At 37.0% G+C, this 19,709-nt stretch overlaps 1 protein-coding gene across 2 annotated transcripts in view; it reads right to left on the bottom strand.

Annotated features, from left to right (window-relative positions):
* Positions 1-10,001: 10,001 nt before the first annotated feature.
* ntn1a (netrin 1a) overlaps positions 10,002-19,709 on the bottom strand; it is a 58,674-nt gene continuing 48,966 nt past the window's right edge. For both annotated transcript variants that reach the window (XM_055157734.1, XM_055157735.1), the window contains 2 exons: positions 17,605-17,679; positions 10,002-12,946 (listed from right to left, as the gene is read on the bottom strand). In XM_055157734.1, coding sequence (XP_055013709.1) covers positions 12,618-12,946; positions 17,605-17,679 — 404 coding nt within the window. In that variant the 3' untranslated portion in view covers positions 10,002-12,617. The remainder of the gene's footprint in view (positions 12,947-17,604; positions 17,680-19,709) is intronic.

Below are 19,709 nucleotides of genomic sequence, written 5' to 3'. Positions count from 1 at the left end.
TGACTCATTATAGATACATTCTGTTATTTATTGGAGGTTTTTTAACAATATTGTACATTTAGCTATTAGTTAAAGGTGCATTGTGCATTCCCTGTCGTTGAGGTAGAATCTTATTTTGGAATTCCTCCTTTGCCTTAAAGGTGCATTGTGTAACTTCTATGGTGGAGGGTCCGCTACTTGCTTGTCTGCATGGAGATGTTATTTCTTTGCCGGGAATGTTCCACAGTTGAACATTAAACATATCTCCCTTACATTTCTTCAGTTATGGCTGTTTTATAGCAAAATATTAATATTATATTAATATTTATCGCTAATAAAATATGAATTCTTACCATGTGCAGGCTCGCTTCTCCATAGATCTGACCATTAACCTGTCTCCATTGTGATTATCAAGTTTATTTTCATACTGTAGAATAATCAAGGGAAAATAGTAATATATCCATAGAGACAAGCAGGTGGTGGACTCTCCATCAGAAAAATTGCACTGTGCACTTTTAAGGCACTGGAGTTACTGTGTCAGTGGCAGAGGTTAGTTTCAATATTGTTGTTTATCTATATTTTTGTCTATATTTTCTTCAGCATTAAATCACACTTTAAAATGTATTATCGCGATAGGCCTAATTAAAAGTCAATTTAGAACCTTATAGCAAATCCCCTTTCCCCCCAACATGTATTCATTAGTAGCAGCTTAGCCCACTGCCTGATTTCCTTGTGTTTTCATTGATTCCTTAATAATGGCGCTTAATGGGGCAGAAGGATGACATGATGGGGACAAGCTCATTTGGCAGAGGGCGCTGTGCTGGTGAATGGTGGGTGGACCGGCTCTGTCCCTCAGGCTGCAGGGACATCTTCAGACCTATAAGGATCAGCATTGAGGTCCAAGTATTTCTGAATGCAAACACACCTTCTCCATTACCCGCCCTTTGTTTTAGCTTGTTTGAGTAGCAAAACGACCTCTTGTTCTTTTCTCTGCAGTAACCGCTGTATTGTGTATCTTTAGCCAATCAGTGTGTCCACAGTGATTCTAGTTTGCCCTGTGAAATACCAAGCTGCATTGCTAAAGGGTGTATCATTGTGTGGGGGGACTGGGCTAACAGGTGGTCACACACACAGCGAGAAGGACAGCCCCCAAAATAGTTGGTTTTGTCTGCGCCGTTCCCCTGGTGTCCGAGCGGGAGTTTGTTTGAATATCCCAGAGTCTACACTGTCAAGCAACCGAAATGCTTTCTCCTTTCTTTTCTTTGGAGTTTGAACACTGTTTAAGGCAGTATACAGTTTTTTGAACATTTGTATATGTTTTACACATGTGACACAGTAAATTAGAGATGGGCAGATGATTGAAAAGTAGATAATGTACTGAAAAAAGAGGTTATTTAAAATTTAAATGGAAAAAAACTAAAGGGAATAAAGTGACATTTCTATACATTTGCAGGTTTACAACAGTTATTTCACATACTTAAACTAATGCCTGTTTTAATGGTGCACTATGTAACTTTATGATTTGGTTGGTTGGATAGGTGATTGCTCTGCCTGAAATTTTCCGCAGTATGACATTAAACATTACCTTACATTTACTTAGTTGCAGTTGGTTTTATAAAACACCTAAAGAAACAGGCATTCTGACTGTGAGCTGTGTCACCTCTCCTCAAAATCTGACTTCATGGAGAATCTGTTTGGTCTCCATGAAGATAAATAGGTTTAATTCTAGGGATGTAACCATATCCAAATCTCTCAGTACGATATTATCATGATATACATCTCACAGTACGATATTTGTTGCGATATTTTGGAGAGGCTAATATAGTTGTAGATAGGACACATTTTTGCTTTTAAAATACATTGACAATATTTTGGTGTGGATAATTTCCACCATAATCCCAAGAATTCAAGTAAAAAAAAAATTTTCATGTTGTCTGCACTGCAATGAATCATGGGATATGCAGTTCCCTATGTTCATAACCTGTTGCTCCTACTAAAACAATGCATTTAAGCAAAGGAACTTGTGATTTGATATATTGAGACACCCCACGGTATTATTGTTAGACTTTTGACGATACTATATAACGATATTTCGTTTATTGTTACATCATTATTTAATGCCATACTGTGGAACATTCCAGACACAACCAGAAAACTTACACAATGCACCTTTAACACATTTTTTGTTGCTCTGACATAATATAGTATCAGGATACTTTAAAAATACATTGTTGTCTAGAATTTAACATTTTTTGCTAAACTAAACCAAATCAGTTCCGTCAACTGGATGACTGATGAAGTATGAAATAGATGTGTAACTTAACTCTCAAACATATAAATTGCTACACTAAATCAAAACTTCAGAAGCCTTTATAAAGTATTTCAAATATTTGAGAATGCTTGTATGTATTGACTTGTGACAGACTTTAAGGGCAAATGGAAAATTCCCTCACAATCATCTCAGTCTCACCTCCTCCTCTGTCATCCCCTGTTCATGTCTACAGTCGTTTGACACTTGTCTTTGTGTGAAGCCGAGAAAAGATTGAAAATACAACATGCCACGAATTGTTAGAGTGGTTCCCCCCTTTTCTCCGGGGCACTGTTTATAGTTCCTCCGCTTTAGGCCTTTATTTGTTTTTCTTAAGATGGAGTTTTGTATTTTGTCTCAGCTGAGGACTGCTTTATTTTGACAATTTGTAAATCAATACAAATGTGTAGCCTCTTTTCAATTGTGGTTATTATTTAGCTAGTCAATTAGTACTTGAGTAATTTGTAAATGTCACATATTTTTATTGCTAGAGTTTTTTCAATTTCTTCAGTTTTTTTGATAACTACACCTTATTTAGTCTTAATAAAGCATGAACAAAGACCTCATTCATTATGAACTAGTATATTAAGAATGATTTAGGCTTAGTAATATAAGGAGTTATGATTCGGAGTTAGGGTATTAATCAAAGAGGGTGTATTTTACTTTTTGGGGTATTAACTGCTAACACATAACATATTTAGATCACTGTGTTACTTTATAATTGTTTTGAAAATGCTATGTTTGGCAAAAACTATGTATTAACATGTTTTATAAAGTTCACTTTCGGTTTTGAGTATCTCCCTTTTCCTCCCTGCGTTTAATCATTCCCTCTTCAGAGCACTATCACTACACAATTGGCATGCATCTTGGAGGAGTAACTGTAATGCAAAATGTAAAGGATTTCAGTGGTTTTCTGTTTAGGGGAATAAAAAAATTAAAAAAACTACTGAAATCCTGAAAATGTGTACTCTGTACAACTGTATATTCTAAAATGTACTGTATTAATTTGTAACCCGACTGCCTCCCCTTTTTTCTTTTTTTTTTTTTGGAGTTTGTGTGGGCGGGAAAAAAAAATAGAACATGTATATTATGATGTATGTGGACAAAAAAGCACTGAATAAATTACAAATTATAATAATTGGCATGCATCTTGCTCATGAAGCTACACATCGGATCAGGTTTGTCAAGTTGTTGTGTACAGTTTTGTATCATGCTTTTGTATATTTATGGAGAACTGCATGCATGACGTAGGCTTGCAGTCTGAGCATTGCACAGAAACGTACAGCTAACCATAAGGAGGGTTTGAAAAGAGCCCGTGAGAGATCGCTAAAGTACTCAAACATGCATGGATGACATCTAAAACCTCTTCAGGCGTGTTTTTGAAGAAGGAGCAACATTATAACATGGGAGGAAGCTCAAAAAAAAAAAAAAAAAAGTCTTTAGTTTAGTACCTACGAAGCCTAAATTGTTCTTAAAAAAAAAATTGTCTTGCTCATGCTTCATTATGGTTATTAGAAGTGCCAGACTATAAAATATTGAAATATATTGAAAACTAAAAATAATAAGATTAATAGTCCTTAATTGTAGCAGTTGCCTTGTTGTACCCAATGCCAAAGAGTGAACTGCAGACTACTGATCCTTGAATTCTATTGTATTTTAATGACAAAAAATGATTCACAGAGTTGAAATCTGATTATCATGCAGCCACTCCTCATAATCTGCATATTAACAATAGTCATTATACCTGCCCCCATCTTAACTTGGCTCTCCAGGCCCTGTGCTGTGATGTCATGTGAAACTCGGCAGTAGAAGGTGTCTTTAAGTGGGATGGGTTAGTGGAGGATCTGAATAGAGCCAGGGCCCTGTTAAAGGATAAGTCCAGAGGCTTACGAAATCCATCAGGAAACAGAGGTGCTTGAGTGGACGCTCTCACGGGCCTGATCTGTGTGGAGCACCACTTGTGGCCCCTCTCACATCCTGCAGGTGGCTCACATCTCAAGTGCTAAGTTATAATGGAGGAGGCTGATACTGTGGGCGGAGGGCGGAAAAGGCGTGCCATTAAATCACAATTCAAAAAGTGAAAATGGATGAACTTTAATAGCTTCAGATTTCGGTTAGTAGTACCATTGATGCAAAAGAATTTATTGTCACAGTTTTGTGTTAATATTATGCCAGATCACTTTCAAAATCAGTTTATTTTTTTTCTAGTTGATTGTACTTCTGTTTACTTTGCTGTACTGTCTACTTTACTTCTTTACTGTTAAAAGTCCTGTATTACTCAAAATGGATTCTTGTGAGCTTTAAGCCACATTATAATGTTGTTATCTCATCAAAAACATACCTGGAGTTGTGTTTTGTTTCATTCACACGTTTGAGTCCTTTATTATTAGTCTGTGTACATCTCTAAAGCTCAAAATGTTCCACCTTAATGATGTCACAAAGTGGTAATTTTCAAGTTAACAGCACTAGTATTTGGCTACTCCAGGTCTGAAATAATTCAAATTATTCTAGTGAAGGTGTATGGAGTTTATAAACACAATGGAACCCTTCTTATATGATGACATGATATCAAAACATGGAACAGAAAATTGTTAGTTTGAGAAAAAAACCACAGCCTAAATATGCAGGGTTTTTACGTTAAACATGTGAATGAAACAAAACACCACTCCAGTTAAGTTTGTGATGAGGACCAGAAAATAGAGTAATATAGAGCCTTTGCCATTTATAACAGTTTAACAAAAATAGAATAAAAGCAATGACTGACTTTTGATTGTACATTTGGTCTTAATATCAGGTGTAAAAAAAGTTGAAGTGAGTTGAGTGGTGAGTAAACTGTGTGTTTTTTATCATAGGACAATGGATATGTAGCTGACGATGACGGATAAATAACATACACATCTTGTTACCATAAAAACTGTTTCTTTAACTCCAGAGGTCGCCTCCCAATAGAAGCTCTCTGAACCGTGAGCGGAGGCCATTGAGGAAGTGGCGGGGTCGGGTTCAGAGGTTACATGCTCGCTTTTCTCTCTCCCCAATTATTCATCAAGATTTGTCTTCCTGATGTGTCTGAAATCACTGAGAGGGGATAAGGGCCAGGCTGCGGCACTGGCTGGACGCTCTGGGTGGTCAGGGGATGAGTGCAGCACTGACCATTTGCATCAAGGCTAATCTATCAGGCAGGAAGCGCCAGTATTGTCTTTAGTCTCTGGGGAGGGTCGTCTGGTACTGATGCAAACCAACTCCTGGATGTTCAAGTTGTTTAATAAATGACGCATCACACAGTAGGCTCCTATTTATTGCTGTCGTTGCCATGGTTTTGTCAAAGTGAGTCTCTGACAGATGTTGCTGGATGATATCTGGAAGTGTGAGTGTGGGTGTTCTTCTCTGTAGCAATATAAAGATAATTGCTGAGAATTTGTGTATTTGACTTGAAAGTGAGGCTCTTTAAAAAGTCATCAGATTTGAGCTTGTTTTTGACTTTTATCTACATGTGCATGTTATCAAGAGCTGTAATGGCATTTGAGACATGCTGCAGTGTAGACTATAACAGATCAGTGGTGCTAAACATGGGAGAGGTTTTGACAGTAAATGCTGGCATATGGACTTGATGGCAACATGAGCTTTCAGTTTGATTAGACCAACATGGCTTCTATCTGTCTGCTCCCTGTGGGAACCACGACCAATTAGCGGCGCACAGCCCAAGAATGAGAGATATGTAAACTCGGAGTGAAGGCAGGGGAATACCAGGCGCCCGCCAAGTAATGAGGGGTACGCCGAGTCTCTGGGGGACCGTGGACGTCCACACATGAAGATCTTTGAAACTTGTAAGTGAGTTGATTGGGGCCTTGGTATTTCATGAAACAGTAATAAACTTTAATTTACACACTGGAGTGATTTTAATTGATTGTTTGTGAAAACGTAACTTTAAAAACATGACAAGTATTGCTATATGTCATTGAATAAATTTTTTCTTACCTCTAGTATACATACCTTTAGCTGAATATGAAAGAGAGTCAATATATAGGAATTAAATACATTGTTTATTTCAATACTAAAAACAAATTGTTACCTTTTTTAGTTTGTAAATTGCATTACTGCTATATTTTTTTTAGGGTTTGGATCTTAGCACAAGAGGTAAACTCAACATGATAAACCCATTTTGAAAGTTGTAACCTTTGCAACAATAGACTACAGTGTATGTTCATGTTGATTTAAAGACACACTGTGCAACATTTCTAGTGGAGGTTTTTTGCTACCTGCTTGTCTCCATGGAAATATTATTACCTTGTCTAGAATGTTCCACATTAGATTACACCTACGTATCACGAGGGAGACAAGAAGGTGATTACACCACGCTGCTTTACAGGTTAGATCTGTGGAGATTCACCTCTATTCACAGAAGGAATTACTGTGTTTTTTTGAGCAGTAGATCCACCCATAATCAATTCTAAATAGATATGTTTAAAGTCATACCATGGGACATTCCAGCCAAAGCTATACCATCTCCATGGAGACAAAGAGATAGCGGGCCCTCCTTATTGTGCCAGTCTAAACATATCTAAATACATCTTTTTATTAATCTCATGTTTATAAAGACAGTGCCATAACAAATCCTCTTCTCCCATTGAGCTCTTTAAACCTGTATCCTCATGACTAGTCTCAGAGTGGTGACTTTAATAAAAAGCGTAATACTCTCTGGTCTCAGGGCGAAGGGACTTTGATGAAGTGTGAGTGAGCTTGTGCACATTTTTTCGTCTGCTTCCATAGTATCAGTGAAAAACAATGATTATGGTCTCTCTCCAGGCCCAATCAGAAACACATGCCTATCAAAGTGAGCAATCTGCGGCCGTAAAGAGCTGGAGCTGAGGAGCGCATGTAAACGGCATTAAGTCATCAGGAGCCCAATTGTGATGCATTGTGGGTAGGCCTGTCACGATAACAAATTTTGGAGAGGATAATATTGAAATCAAACCTTTAAAACAGAATTATCCACACAAAAAAATACTAAATATAAAGTGTTGTTAAAAAATACCAACTTCAGTAAATAAATAAAAGAATGCAACAACTAAGTAATGAGTATGATTGTAATGAGTCATAGAAGTTCATAGTTCAACCTTCTACAGCTCAAGTCTTTTCATAGTGCAGAAAAAATATCCAAAAGTTTCTCACTTGTACAAAGAAAAAGTATACATTATAAATACTGACCTCCAAAAATAATTGTTCCATCTTTCATGTATTGAATGATAGGTCAATATATAATTTATCGTGACAGGACTGACTGTGAGAGCAGAGGCACCAGAGAGCGGAGACTGCAAAAGTTAGGCAGGTATAAGGTAAAGGACAAAGGACAAAGATGGATGTGTTATGTGAATGGCAAGTATCCTCAGGTAAAAGCAAGGTATCGACATTCATAGACTGTATATTTAAATGGACATAACTTCCAAATAGGAAGTTGGCATGCAGGCGGTTCCGGCTCCGGCTGGAATATTGTGGCCCCTCTCTTTGTAACTGCTGCTGTGAGCCTTGTCATTTTGGTCTTAAAATGTTTGTATTTACTTGCTCTACATGATCCTGTTTTTTTTTTATTTTTATTTTTTTTTATAGTTTTCCTCTGGTGAGCTATCTTTACAAAACGAAAATGCCATAGAGCTACTCAAATTAGTGGCTGCAAGATATTGAGTAAATATAATAGCCTTCAGATGGCGTACAGTTTGATACCTATAAAACATTGACACAATTATTATCCTTTTTTTAGTGCACCAAGATAGGCATCAAAAGTATACATGTACAATGATTAAGCAATTGAATTAAATAAAATTGTACTTACAATACAATACATATGATTCAGAAATCCCTTGGTGAGCTACTTGTAAGGGGGTGGAGAGCTACTGGTAACTCCCATGTTACAGGTTGGAGACCCCTGATAATTTCACTCCTACAACCGATAGCATTGTGAGCTTCATTTGAGTGGCGCTGAACTCTTTGGGTGAGGTCACACTCGCTTAGTCCACTTATTTACAGTCTATGTCTACATTTTATTCAGGATAATGCTTAAAAGTGCACTGTGTAACTTTTCTGGTAAGAGTCCAAGTAGGGAGATTGCTTTCACTGTAATGTACCACAGTATGGCATTGAATTTGCTTATTATTTAATATTGCATTGTGTAACTTTTTCTGGTAGAGGATCTGTCAAATACTTTTCTTCATGGAGATGTTATTGCTTTATCTGGGATGTTTCACAGTATGGTATCTATCTATCTTCTATCTTCATGGAGACCAAACCAGACCAAGTTACAGGTCAGATCTGTCGAGGGGTGACCCCACTCACAATCAGAATGCCTTTTTTTCTAGGTATAGTTGAGCAGTAAAACCACTTGAATAAATGTAAGGTAGAGCTATTAATGCCATACTATGGAACATTCCAGGCAGAGGAATATGTCATCCATAGAAACAAGAAGGCGACAGACCCCCATCCAAAAAGTTATATAAGTACTTGTGTTTTTTTTAAACAATAAAACATATCCGTTGTACTATAAGCGGCCCACCTCTTCACTGACTGGACGTGTAAATTGGCTTGCTGCATTTCTCCATGGGAATAGATCAGTTTAACATCATACTTAACATACATCATTTTCAGGCAAAGCAAAAACATCTCCACACAGTGCACCTTTAAGAACACAGGGCTGTTCTTGACATGCCCTGCCGATCAATTTGTCAACTCAAAGGGTGTGCAGCTAAAGCTCTCAAAACTATTCACGATCTGACCCAAACTGCACTCTCAAGACTACAACTGTATGAGAGTTCATTCCAAAAATAACTGTAGAAAAGTACTAGGAAACTTTGTATTAGTAAATAAAAAGGCAGATAAAACTCAAGATTCACTTCCAAATCTTCAACTAAGTCACATCCTACCTTCTCCTTCCTGCTATTGTCCCATATAACTCCTTATAATCTAAATTAAATAGTCGGCCAATACACATTTTGGTTGTCTTAAGATACATTTTATACAAGTTAGTAAAGCCTATTTGTATAGCGCTTTTCACAGACAAAGGTCACAAAGTGCTTCACCTGCAAAAAAAGTAAAAAAATGACTAAATGCCAACACATGATTTTTTACTTTGAATAGCCCTGATAATGTTGCTGTGCTCTGTTTGTTTGTGCAGGGTTGTGGGTGGTGATCATTCTGCTTCTCATCGCCATTGTAGTTGTCGCTGTGTGGCCGAAGTAGCTGGATGAACCACTGCACTTTTTCACTCATCTATTACAAATATTCTGTGATTTTTAAACCTATTTTTTACTATAAATTTATTTCTTGCAAACTTACAATGAAAACAAACTTGAAGAAACTAAATTAACATATTTCTAATGTATGAATCAGAAGAGTATGCAAAAAAGTATGATTTTTATTATTTTTTTGGTGATCTTTTGTCAGAAGCAGTATCCTTATGTTCTAATGTCATCCTTGTAATTACTTTACTACTTACTGTTAAAGTTAACATTGTTATTAAAATAAAGTTACACCTTTCCTTTTGTTACTGTAAATGATCAGAGCTGCTACTTTTTAATAAATCATAATAAATGAAAACATTTTAGTGTTTGGTGTTTACATATGAGGACTGACAGCCAGGAAGAAAAGGAATTTTGTTCAAAGAAAGGAATATAAAAATTAGAAATGTTTTTTAAGTTTCAAGAGTTTATTTATTCTGAAAATCGGACTTAAATTCTACCAGATTGGTGCGTTCAGTAGTTATTATTTCCTTCTTTATTGCAAAGATCTAAACATACCACAAACAATTAAAGTTGGGAAAAAAACAAAAATTCACAATGTCTTGTGTCATTAAATATATTCATATATAATAACCATAATATATTAGTACACAATGTAAAACAACATTGCAAAAAGTCTGCAACGGTAACAGCTAAACAACATTTACAATTCATAGTATGAACAGAAGGCAATGGCAGAGTGGGGCCACTGCTTTAAAGGTGCACTGTGTAACTTTTTGAGGGGAGGCTCTGTCTCCTGCTTGAATCCATGGAGATGTAATTGCTTTGCCTAAATGTTCCACAGTATTGCATTAAACATATATTACTTCCATTTATTCAGTTACAGTGGATTTTATTATCTGGAAAAACATGCATTCTTACTGAGAGCAGTCACAGATGTTTAATGCCATACTATGGGATATTTCAGTAATAGCATATCCATGGAGACGAGCAGACGACCTTCCACCAGAAAATGTACACCGTGCACCTTTTAAAGTTTCAAAACTTACAACACAAGTTACTGACAAGAGGTGGGATTACAGGTGAAATGTGCCAAAAATATGCTTCTATTCCAAGTAAAGTAAAATACTGTATGTCACTGAAGTAGCAGAAGTTGCCCGTATACTATGTCCTGTCTCATAACACTGATTTGATTGATTGTACAGGGAAAACCTCTCCAAAACCTCTGCATAAATACTGCGAAATGCTTTACTCACGAGCTCATCTGTTCTTTGTAGTTTCAATTGAATCCAGGTGAACGTGATTTTCATCCCATTCACAAAAGTCTTGGACAAATTACTAAGGGTTTTTTGTTATTACCATTTTGTAACAAGGGCAAGAAGAAAACCCTGTGAATTAAACCCACGTGTGTTTAAAAGTGAAGCGAAAGGCCCTTTTATAGATGTGTGTGCAGTTTAACAGTTTAAAAGGTGCTAAATGCAGTTTGCACACAGCACATACCAGAAACATCAAAAGTTTTCTGATAGTGTTTGGACTGAGATAACTCCAATTTTATGATACATTAGATTGAGTTTATAGAACCTGAGTGCTGTTATTATCATGCATTCTTCTGAGAAATGCACAAGTGCCAAAACTGAACTGCAAACAAACAACTGGACAATGTGGTTTGAATAAAGCGTGATCCAGCCGCACCACTGACCCAAACCTATATAACTCAATTTGTTTAGTTTATTCTCTGTAGCTGAATGGGAAGGTGCAATTACACGTATTCTGATAAAGGCCTATTATTCTAAATCAGCTCTGAACACTTGCATGTGAAGATGGCGCTGCACAAAATCTGACTGATCTCTTTTAGTTTTTCTAGTGAAATGGAGCAGTGGAAGACTGAAAATCATTGCTGTAGCTATTTTTATTATTATACGTTCCTGATGTAGAGAAATGCTCGGTATTGATCAGTGAATCAGATATTCATCAACTTGGGAAAATGTTCAAAAGTGGCCGCAAAATATCATCAGAGCTTTACAACCATCTGCTGTTCTGGTTCAAAAAAAACTTTTAAAGATGCACTGTGCAACTTTTCTGGTAGAGGGTCTATCACCTGCTCGTCTCCACAGAAAAGTTATAGCTTTGCTTAAAATGTTCCATGGTATGACATTAAACACATCTATCTAGCATTTATTCATTAGGGGTGTTTCTATTGCTCAAAAATACAGTAAATCACTCTGTGAATAGGGCTGCCTGTCCATCTGACCTGTAATGTAGCCTAGTACATAGGTTTTATTTATATTGTGGAACATTCTAGACAAAGCAATAACATCTCCAGAAATTTAAGCACATGGCAGACCCTCCACTAGAAAAGTTACGCAATGTACCTTTAAAACACACATACGTTGTCAATCTTTTAATATAAAATGCAATTTGCACTATTAATGCTGTGTTGTAATTTTGCTTTTCAAAGAAAAATAAATTCTAAGGGAAATGATTATGACTCTTTTTGTGTACATTTTATAAGTCAACATTTGATAGCACCTGAAAACTGTTTGATCTATAAAAATAACATTTTATAACATTTAATAATGTCATAATACTTAAAAAAGTAAACCAGTACTTTAGTTAACACCAGGTATGTGAGTGGTAGATTGGTAAGATCCTGATACACCATGGAGCTGGTTTGTATGACGCCCAAACACCCACAACTTTGTGGACACAGAATATTTGATAAATACAATGAAATGCACATAACCATGCAGAGGCAGTGGTAACAGATAAGTGACTCTTGATTTTGCACCGCCAACTGTCCAAAAATATCCAGAAGTGAGTTCTGACTGGTAATTCAATCCACACTTAAGATAAAGAGAAACATCTATCTGTATATAGTGGTAATGGGTGCAAATTCGGCAAATCCACGAGAGGCAACGCACAACAAAACCATACAACCAAACCTGCAGGGAGAGCTCCTTCAACAAAAATTCACTAATAACAAAAAAAATCATCCTAAATATTTCTCTTCATGCTTCTACACAAAAAGCAGCGACAAAAACAGTCTGTTCTCTGTAGTCCCGTGTCTCTCACTTTTTTCACTTCTCTGATCTGCTCATTGTAGCTCAGGGCTTCTTGCATTTGCCTTTCTTCTCCCTCTGCTGGAACTTCCGGAGCCTGCGAGCCCAAGTGTCTCTCCATTGAATCACCAGACTGCCCTTGTCAGCCACCACCCCGCTCTGTCCGGGAGAGTCCTCATCGTTGCCAAGGAGCAGGTACTTCTTTCCTGGTTTGATTTTGGGGCATTTACAGGCCACGTCTTTGGCTCGCACCCACAGAAACTGGTCTCCGCGGCGGATACGGCTCTCTCCCTGTTTGTACACCGAGATGATGTTGACGGTGAACTTCCACCACTCACCCGCCTTGTCCGCCTTCAGGATGTGCACTTGGACCGCTGCACACACACAGAACACAGAGAGAGCAGGGTTTTTAAAAGGCAACAAAGGCATAGTAAAAAAGCAGATATTAAGAGGCCTGCCACAATAATTACTACAGTATATAGACTTATCGTTCACTATATGAAAGCAGGAACAATATATCTTGGAGCTCAGTATTTATCATGTGTACATTTTCTTTGCAATAGTGGAGAGTTTTTTGTTATATGTATGTAAAACGATAATATTTGAGCTGTAGAGGGTATAATAAATAATGTCTATAGCTTTCTGCTATTTATTTATTGTGGCTCACAGCCTTTTAATGATACAGTATTAGGGATATAACGATTTGCGTCTCACGATACGATATTTATTGCGATATTTGGGAGTGGCAAAAATATCTGTAGATTGGACACTATTTTTGCTTTTAAAATACTTTGACATGATTTTGGTGTGAATTATTTCCATCATAATCCCAGGAATTCAAGTAAAAACATATAACATATCATCAATATCATGTTGTCTGCATTGAAATGAATCATGGGATATGTAGTTCCCTATGTTCATAAGCTGTTAATACTATAAAACCATGCATTTAAGCAAAGGAGCTTGTATTTCGATATATTGTGACACCCTACGATATTATTGTGAGACTTTTGACGATACAATATCACAATATTTTGGTTATTGTTACATCACTACACAGTATATTTAAATATTGGTCCAGTAAACATGTCCAGTTCATGTCCAGTTAGTTCTTTTTGTCCAGATTAAGTCTAACTTGAGTAACAGAACTTCAGATAGAGTCAGCTGCAAAGTATCAATTGAGCATTTTCCGGACCGAAATAGAGTTCAAATTTTGTGGCAATTTTGTGGTTTCTGATAATGGGCAACACTGGTACAAGAAAAACGAATTATTAATAATATAATAATAATTATAATGAGGTTTCAAACAATGTGTGAATTACCGTAGAGTCTCGAGAGGAAAAAGAAGTTTGATGTTCTGCCATTTTGTCAGATTTGGTTTATTTTCCTTGTTAAAATCTCGTTCTTTTGTAGTTTCCGCAGCACTACTGTAAGCAGAGTCAAAAGTCCTGACAAAGGCCTGTGATTTGTAATGTGATTAGGAAGCAGCAATAGAGCTATTAGAGACCTCACGACTGGAGAGACACTGCAGATGGATGAAGTGATAGACGGATGGGCGGAGGAGGAAAGGAGAAGCCCCTCAAAGGACCCAAACTCAGCATAGATCACGTACAGTAAAGCTAATGGCTCACTTCAGTTAAGAGCTAATGGAGCAAAGGAGCAGGTCTCAGCAGGATTTTACACTTAAACAATGGACCCCTCCTCATGTGATGGAGCTGTGGGGAACATCTCCTGTTGATTTTTGCAAAATGGCAAGAAAATGTTTCCTTCTTCATATGCTATATTTGTTTAAAAATGCTTCTTATAATTTGGCAGTTTTGTTGGCACTATATAGGCTTTTAACCATAAGTGTGATATATTACCAAAGTAAATATATACCAAAGTAAATGATAATATTGCAATTAATCTATGCCTCTAACACAATAATCCAAGAGCAGATTTAAACCAGAAAACTATTCTAAATTTAAAATATTGTTAAAAATGAGCTGCAATAAATAAACAGCAGAATGATCTTACTTTACTTTGGTCTTACTTCATATCTGTAATGGGTCATAGAAATTATTAATTTAACCTTTTATGGCTTAAATCTTACCATATATCCAAACCATAACCAAAGATTTCCTAGCAGTGCAAAGAAAGTGTACACATGACAAATACTGACCTAAAAATATAGTTTGTTCATATATTAAATCATATACAAAGTTGATATAGTATTTAACGTGACGGGTCTAGCACAATATGCATTTTCTGATGAAGAGTCTGCCCCCTGCTTGTCTCCAATATTTCATAGTAGGGCATTAAATGTGTCTATCTCAAAGGAGACAAGCAGATGATGCACCACCCAAAGTTACATGCGAGTAATCTGTGAAGGGGAGACCACTGTTTTTGAGCATTAAAAACACCTGCATGTGAACATAACAAGGTTAATGCCATACTGTGGGACATTCCAGCAAACCACTAACATTTTCATTGAACAAGCAGGTGGAAGATTTGATACACAGTGCACATTTAAAGGTGCATTGTATAACTTTTTCTGGTGGAGGGTCCGTCACTTGCTTGTTTCTATGGAGATGTCATTGCTCTGTCTGGAATGTTCCACAGTATAACATAAAACAGCTATACTTTACATTCATTCAGTTACTTTTATTCAGTGGTTTTACAGCTTAAAATTCTGACAGTGAGTGGGGTTGCCTCTCCACAGATCCGACCTGTAAGCAGATCTGGTTTGGTCTCCATGAAGATAGAACGTTTTACTACCATAGTGTGAAATGTTGTAGACAAAGCAATAACATTTCCATTGACAAAGACTCTCCACCAGAAATGCACCTTTAAGTTTAAAATTTATAGTGATATTTACTTAGTTGTAAAATTTTAACCCATAAATTCCGAACCTAAATCCGCATAATTTGGCTTTTATTTAACAGCGTTCCCAGTCCCCTAAAGTGTCCTATTGTTTACAAACACTAAATAATATAGCTCCTTTGCTCTTTTGCCCTGCGTATTTGCTGACCTCCTGTTGACCCGGGCAGCACCTTGCACCAGCCTGCTGCCTCTGTTTGCTGTTGTGTGTGTTTGTGTTTGAACAATAGCGTGCGTACATAGTGTAGTTTGAGATTTAACATGTCTCCTTCTTTATGTGATGCCTCCCAGGGTGATGGTGAAGCCTGGTTTCCACACAACACAAAGTCTACACACTGCTGCTCTGTTTGAATCACACTGAAGTACAGTGGTGGAAGGTAAGGAAGTACAAGTAGTAAAGTACTGTACGTAAGTAGAATTTTCAGCTATCTGTACATTTTACTGTGGATACTTTTTACTTTTACTTCACTACATTTGAAAGCAGGTGTCTGTACTTTCTACTCCACTACATTTTTAGCTGATCTGCTCTCAAATGCTGTGAAGAAAAGGTAAAAAGTACTACTTTCACTTCTTTATGTTCCACTACTGACAATGGGGATGTTATAGCTCTGGAGTGCTCCACAGCATGGCATTAAAATTGTATATGTCCATGGAGATGATCAGCAGGTGATAGCAACAGACCAAGTTAAAGGTCAGATCTGTGGAGAAATGACCCTGCATAATTTGTACTGATTAAAATAGCCTACATAATATTTAATAGTGAATAATCAGAGTTGTTTTTGTCCTTGTTGGTGTTTGATCAGTTTACACTGTCACTGAACCTTTATAAATGCTTGTTGGGATACTGCCTCTGCCCCAACTTCCTCTCAGGGGTATTTTAGAAAAGTTAGAGATTCTACAAAAGTCAATGGTACAAAGGACTATTTAAACTAGACTTTGCTGTTGAAAGTTTTACTAATGAAATGCATATTTTTGGAAACAGCATTTGAACTAGGTGGAAGGAGAGGTGGCTCAAATCTACCTTAACCCCTTCAAATCCTGTCTGTCAATATGCCCAGCAACGCCTCTGTTGGGATCAGTGGGGTGTCTTCAAACAGGGCGGGGGCAGAGGTCAAGGGTCATACATCTTATCCACACCTTTGAATGGCGTGGCGGACGGGTGCTCACAGGAATGCAGCTGCCTTAATAAGAAGATGTGTGAGAGCTCCACTGTCCCTCTCTCTGCTCAAAATGTCCGCTCAGCCTCCGCTCATCCTTCATCCTGGACTCCCCTCTTTCAGCTCCACAGTTTTCTCTGTGCCTCTGTCTCTTTTACCCAGTGATGGAACATAATAAAATAAAAGTAGTAAAGTACTGCACGTATACATTTTAGGTATCTGTACTTTACTTAAATACATTTTAAAGTGGATACTTAACTTTTACTTCACTACATTTGAGAACAGTACACTACATTTTTTTAAGTGGACTCAAAAGTAAAAGTATTTTTATTATAGTTTGAGGCCTGCTGAAAAGTGTATATATATATATATATATATATATATATATATATATATATATATATATTTTTTTTTTTTTTTTTAACATGCTTGTGTTTGTTTCTCTGTCAGTGTCTCGGTGCCAGAGTGAGCCATCACAATAGTAGAGCGTACAGCAGCTCCCCAGCAACAGAGATGAGTCTATTGCTACTTTGCAATGACAAAATCATGCAGGGGGTGTTCTGTATCTAAGTGTATGGTATAATGTTTGGCAGTTACCATGGTGACACAATGCACACACAATTAGCAAACACAGCTAAAAAGTTAGGATAGTTTGAAATGGATATAAACAAGACAGTTTCAGAAGCCTGTGATTAAATGAAAACATTTTGTGTTTGTAATGTTATTTGAGAGGGACTTGTTTAAGTGTAAAAAGCTTCTCACCTGTTGTAGCTCCAACCAAGTTAGTTCTTTCTGGTCAGACTGTATTAAAATTAAGCTTAAGATTGAAGTCTAACAAAGCCTCAGACAGAGAATGCCTACATGAAAAATAAATGAAAGTGGTGCTGTAGTTGTAAGTATAATTTGAATTGTATTCACAGGTTTTGAGGAACTTTTCCCTATACAAAAGATATTATATTTTGATTTACCATGTTAATTCTAAAACCCATGATTTTTATTTTCTTCCATAGACTCACCATAGTCCTTTTTGCAGTACTTCTTCATGTTGATTTTCAACTTCCCTTTTGAGGCTTTACAGTATGACTCACAGTCTGTTGGGAAAAAGCAGAAAACACCACAGTTAAAACAGATATAACAGAGGAAAATATGCATTACTCTGTACACTGAATGTGCTTGTAGTAGTTTGAAATATTAGTCTTTTCTTTTGGCTAAACTTAAAACTGCATGATTTGTTGTGTCTCACTCAAGCCTTGATAAGAGCGTTACATTTGTTAAGGTAGATTGTTTTCTATGGGGACTTCTTCAAAATAGTAGTTTTAAAAAAAATGGTCTGCTGTATCATGGAGCTTGAATTACATTTTTTCCTTTCAATAAAAATTTTCCAACTTCTCACTTCTCAGTAATTCATGTCTGATATATCTACAGTATATTCAGATCTACTGAACAAATTAGTGGTTCTATAGATGCATGTAGTACTTATTTTTAGAGCTACAAATTGCCATTGGCATGGCCCCGCCCACTCATTCTCCCTGGAGCTGTGGGAATGGTGCATGCAGACCACCCCACACCCTCTTCACCTCCAGCCCCTCCGCAGAGCCCCGCCCAGCGCCTGTCACATCAGCCCAAAAGGCCCCTCTAAGCAGCAGCACGTCAAGCCTTTTGCATTTATGGGACAGTGCTGAAGGAGGGGGCGTAAGGAGGAGGAGGCTGTGAAGGGGTCAGTGCCATAGAAAAGGAGGTCAGGAAGGGAGAATTAGCCATCCACAGGCTTTTAAACAGAGGGGTCATCCATACAAAAATACCTCCAGCAGATAAAACGATGGTCCAAACACCAAACCAAGATATTTTAAGGACAGGCAAATTCCTAGACTTGGATGTGTGACTAAAAATGTTGTGACTTTATGTTAAAAAGGTGTAACCAAATACTAACCAATACTTTTTTGATAAAAAATAAAATAAAAAATCATATTGAATAGAATTTTACCTTAATCTATGGTCAAAACAATATAAGAACATACGGTTAAAATAAAGAAGGTTCAGTTATTCTGTGCTGAAAATGACATTACATTGTCAAATTGTGTTTTTATCATCATTGAAGTATTTAAATCTGTTCAAGTATTATGCATTTTCCTTTGTATAAAAATCATTTAGGAATTTTTGCTTTTGCATTGCATTTTTGGTTTAAGCATCTTAGTGTTCAAAAGGAGCACTATATAAAACTGATCCATTATTATTATTTATCATTATGATATACAGCATATCTTAACCAGATAATAATAGTCTTTCCTTGCCATATGTACATGTCATGTACTAGTTAACTTGACAAAAATACATGTTAAATTTGCATCTCCTCATTAAAGGAGTGTTTTTTTATTTTTTATTTTTTTATTAATGTTACATCACAAAATGAATTTAGGTGTCTTTAAGTCATTCATTTCACATCATATTTGAGCTTGTGTGTGCACATTTACCCCATGCTTCTTTCTAAACTAAGATGTTCTTTTGGCCCTGATTACACAATGAACTCCAAACGTAGACATGAGTGCAGCGGACAGCCTTGGATCTTGGCAGGAGGCTGCACTGTACAGGCCTTCACTCTGATGATCGATTACCAGGAGGTGAAGAAGGCAAAGCTCTAACCCCACCACAAAGTGCACAGCTCTCAGTGACTGCTTCTCGCTATGCTGTCATACTGCCAGACACCTATACAATTCACTTATGCCGCAAATAACGCCATATGCTTCTATAGAAAATTAGATCAACTTCTACAATGGCTGTAATCAAAGAGAACATGATAAACAAACTTGGCTCTCACACTCTGTCCTATCCTGCTTACACAATGAAGAGCGTGTTAATAAGAAAAATGCACTCCAAAAATGTAAGATGGCGAAAGAAGGATCAGTGGTATAGAGCAACAAAGTGTGGCAAAGAGTACATCATGTTTATAAGACACAGATAAAGTTTTTTAAGTAGTGTTGTGATTGTCCAGGCTGGAGCTAGAATCAGGAAACGCAGCAGAACAGGCAGTGTAAGCAAGAGAGTAGTGTACAGGAGCTGCACCTCATTTCCATGTAAATGATGGAGGGGGCTTTATTTTCTCATCCCCCCTGACGCTTCATGA

The sequence above is a fragment of the Boleophthalmus pectinirostris genome, unplaced genomic scaffold (genome assembly GCF_026225935.1).
Source record: "Boleophthalmus pectinirostris isolate CB_2022bp ecotype Guang Dong unplaced genomic scaffold, ASM2622593v1 HiC_scaffold_22, whole genome shotgun sequence".
Lineage (NCBI taxonomy): Eukaryota > Metazoa > Chordata > Actinopteri > Gobiiformes > Gobiidae > Boleophthalmus > Boleophthalmus pectinirostris.
This window is presented reverse-complemented; position numbering and strand designations above follow the sequence as displayed.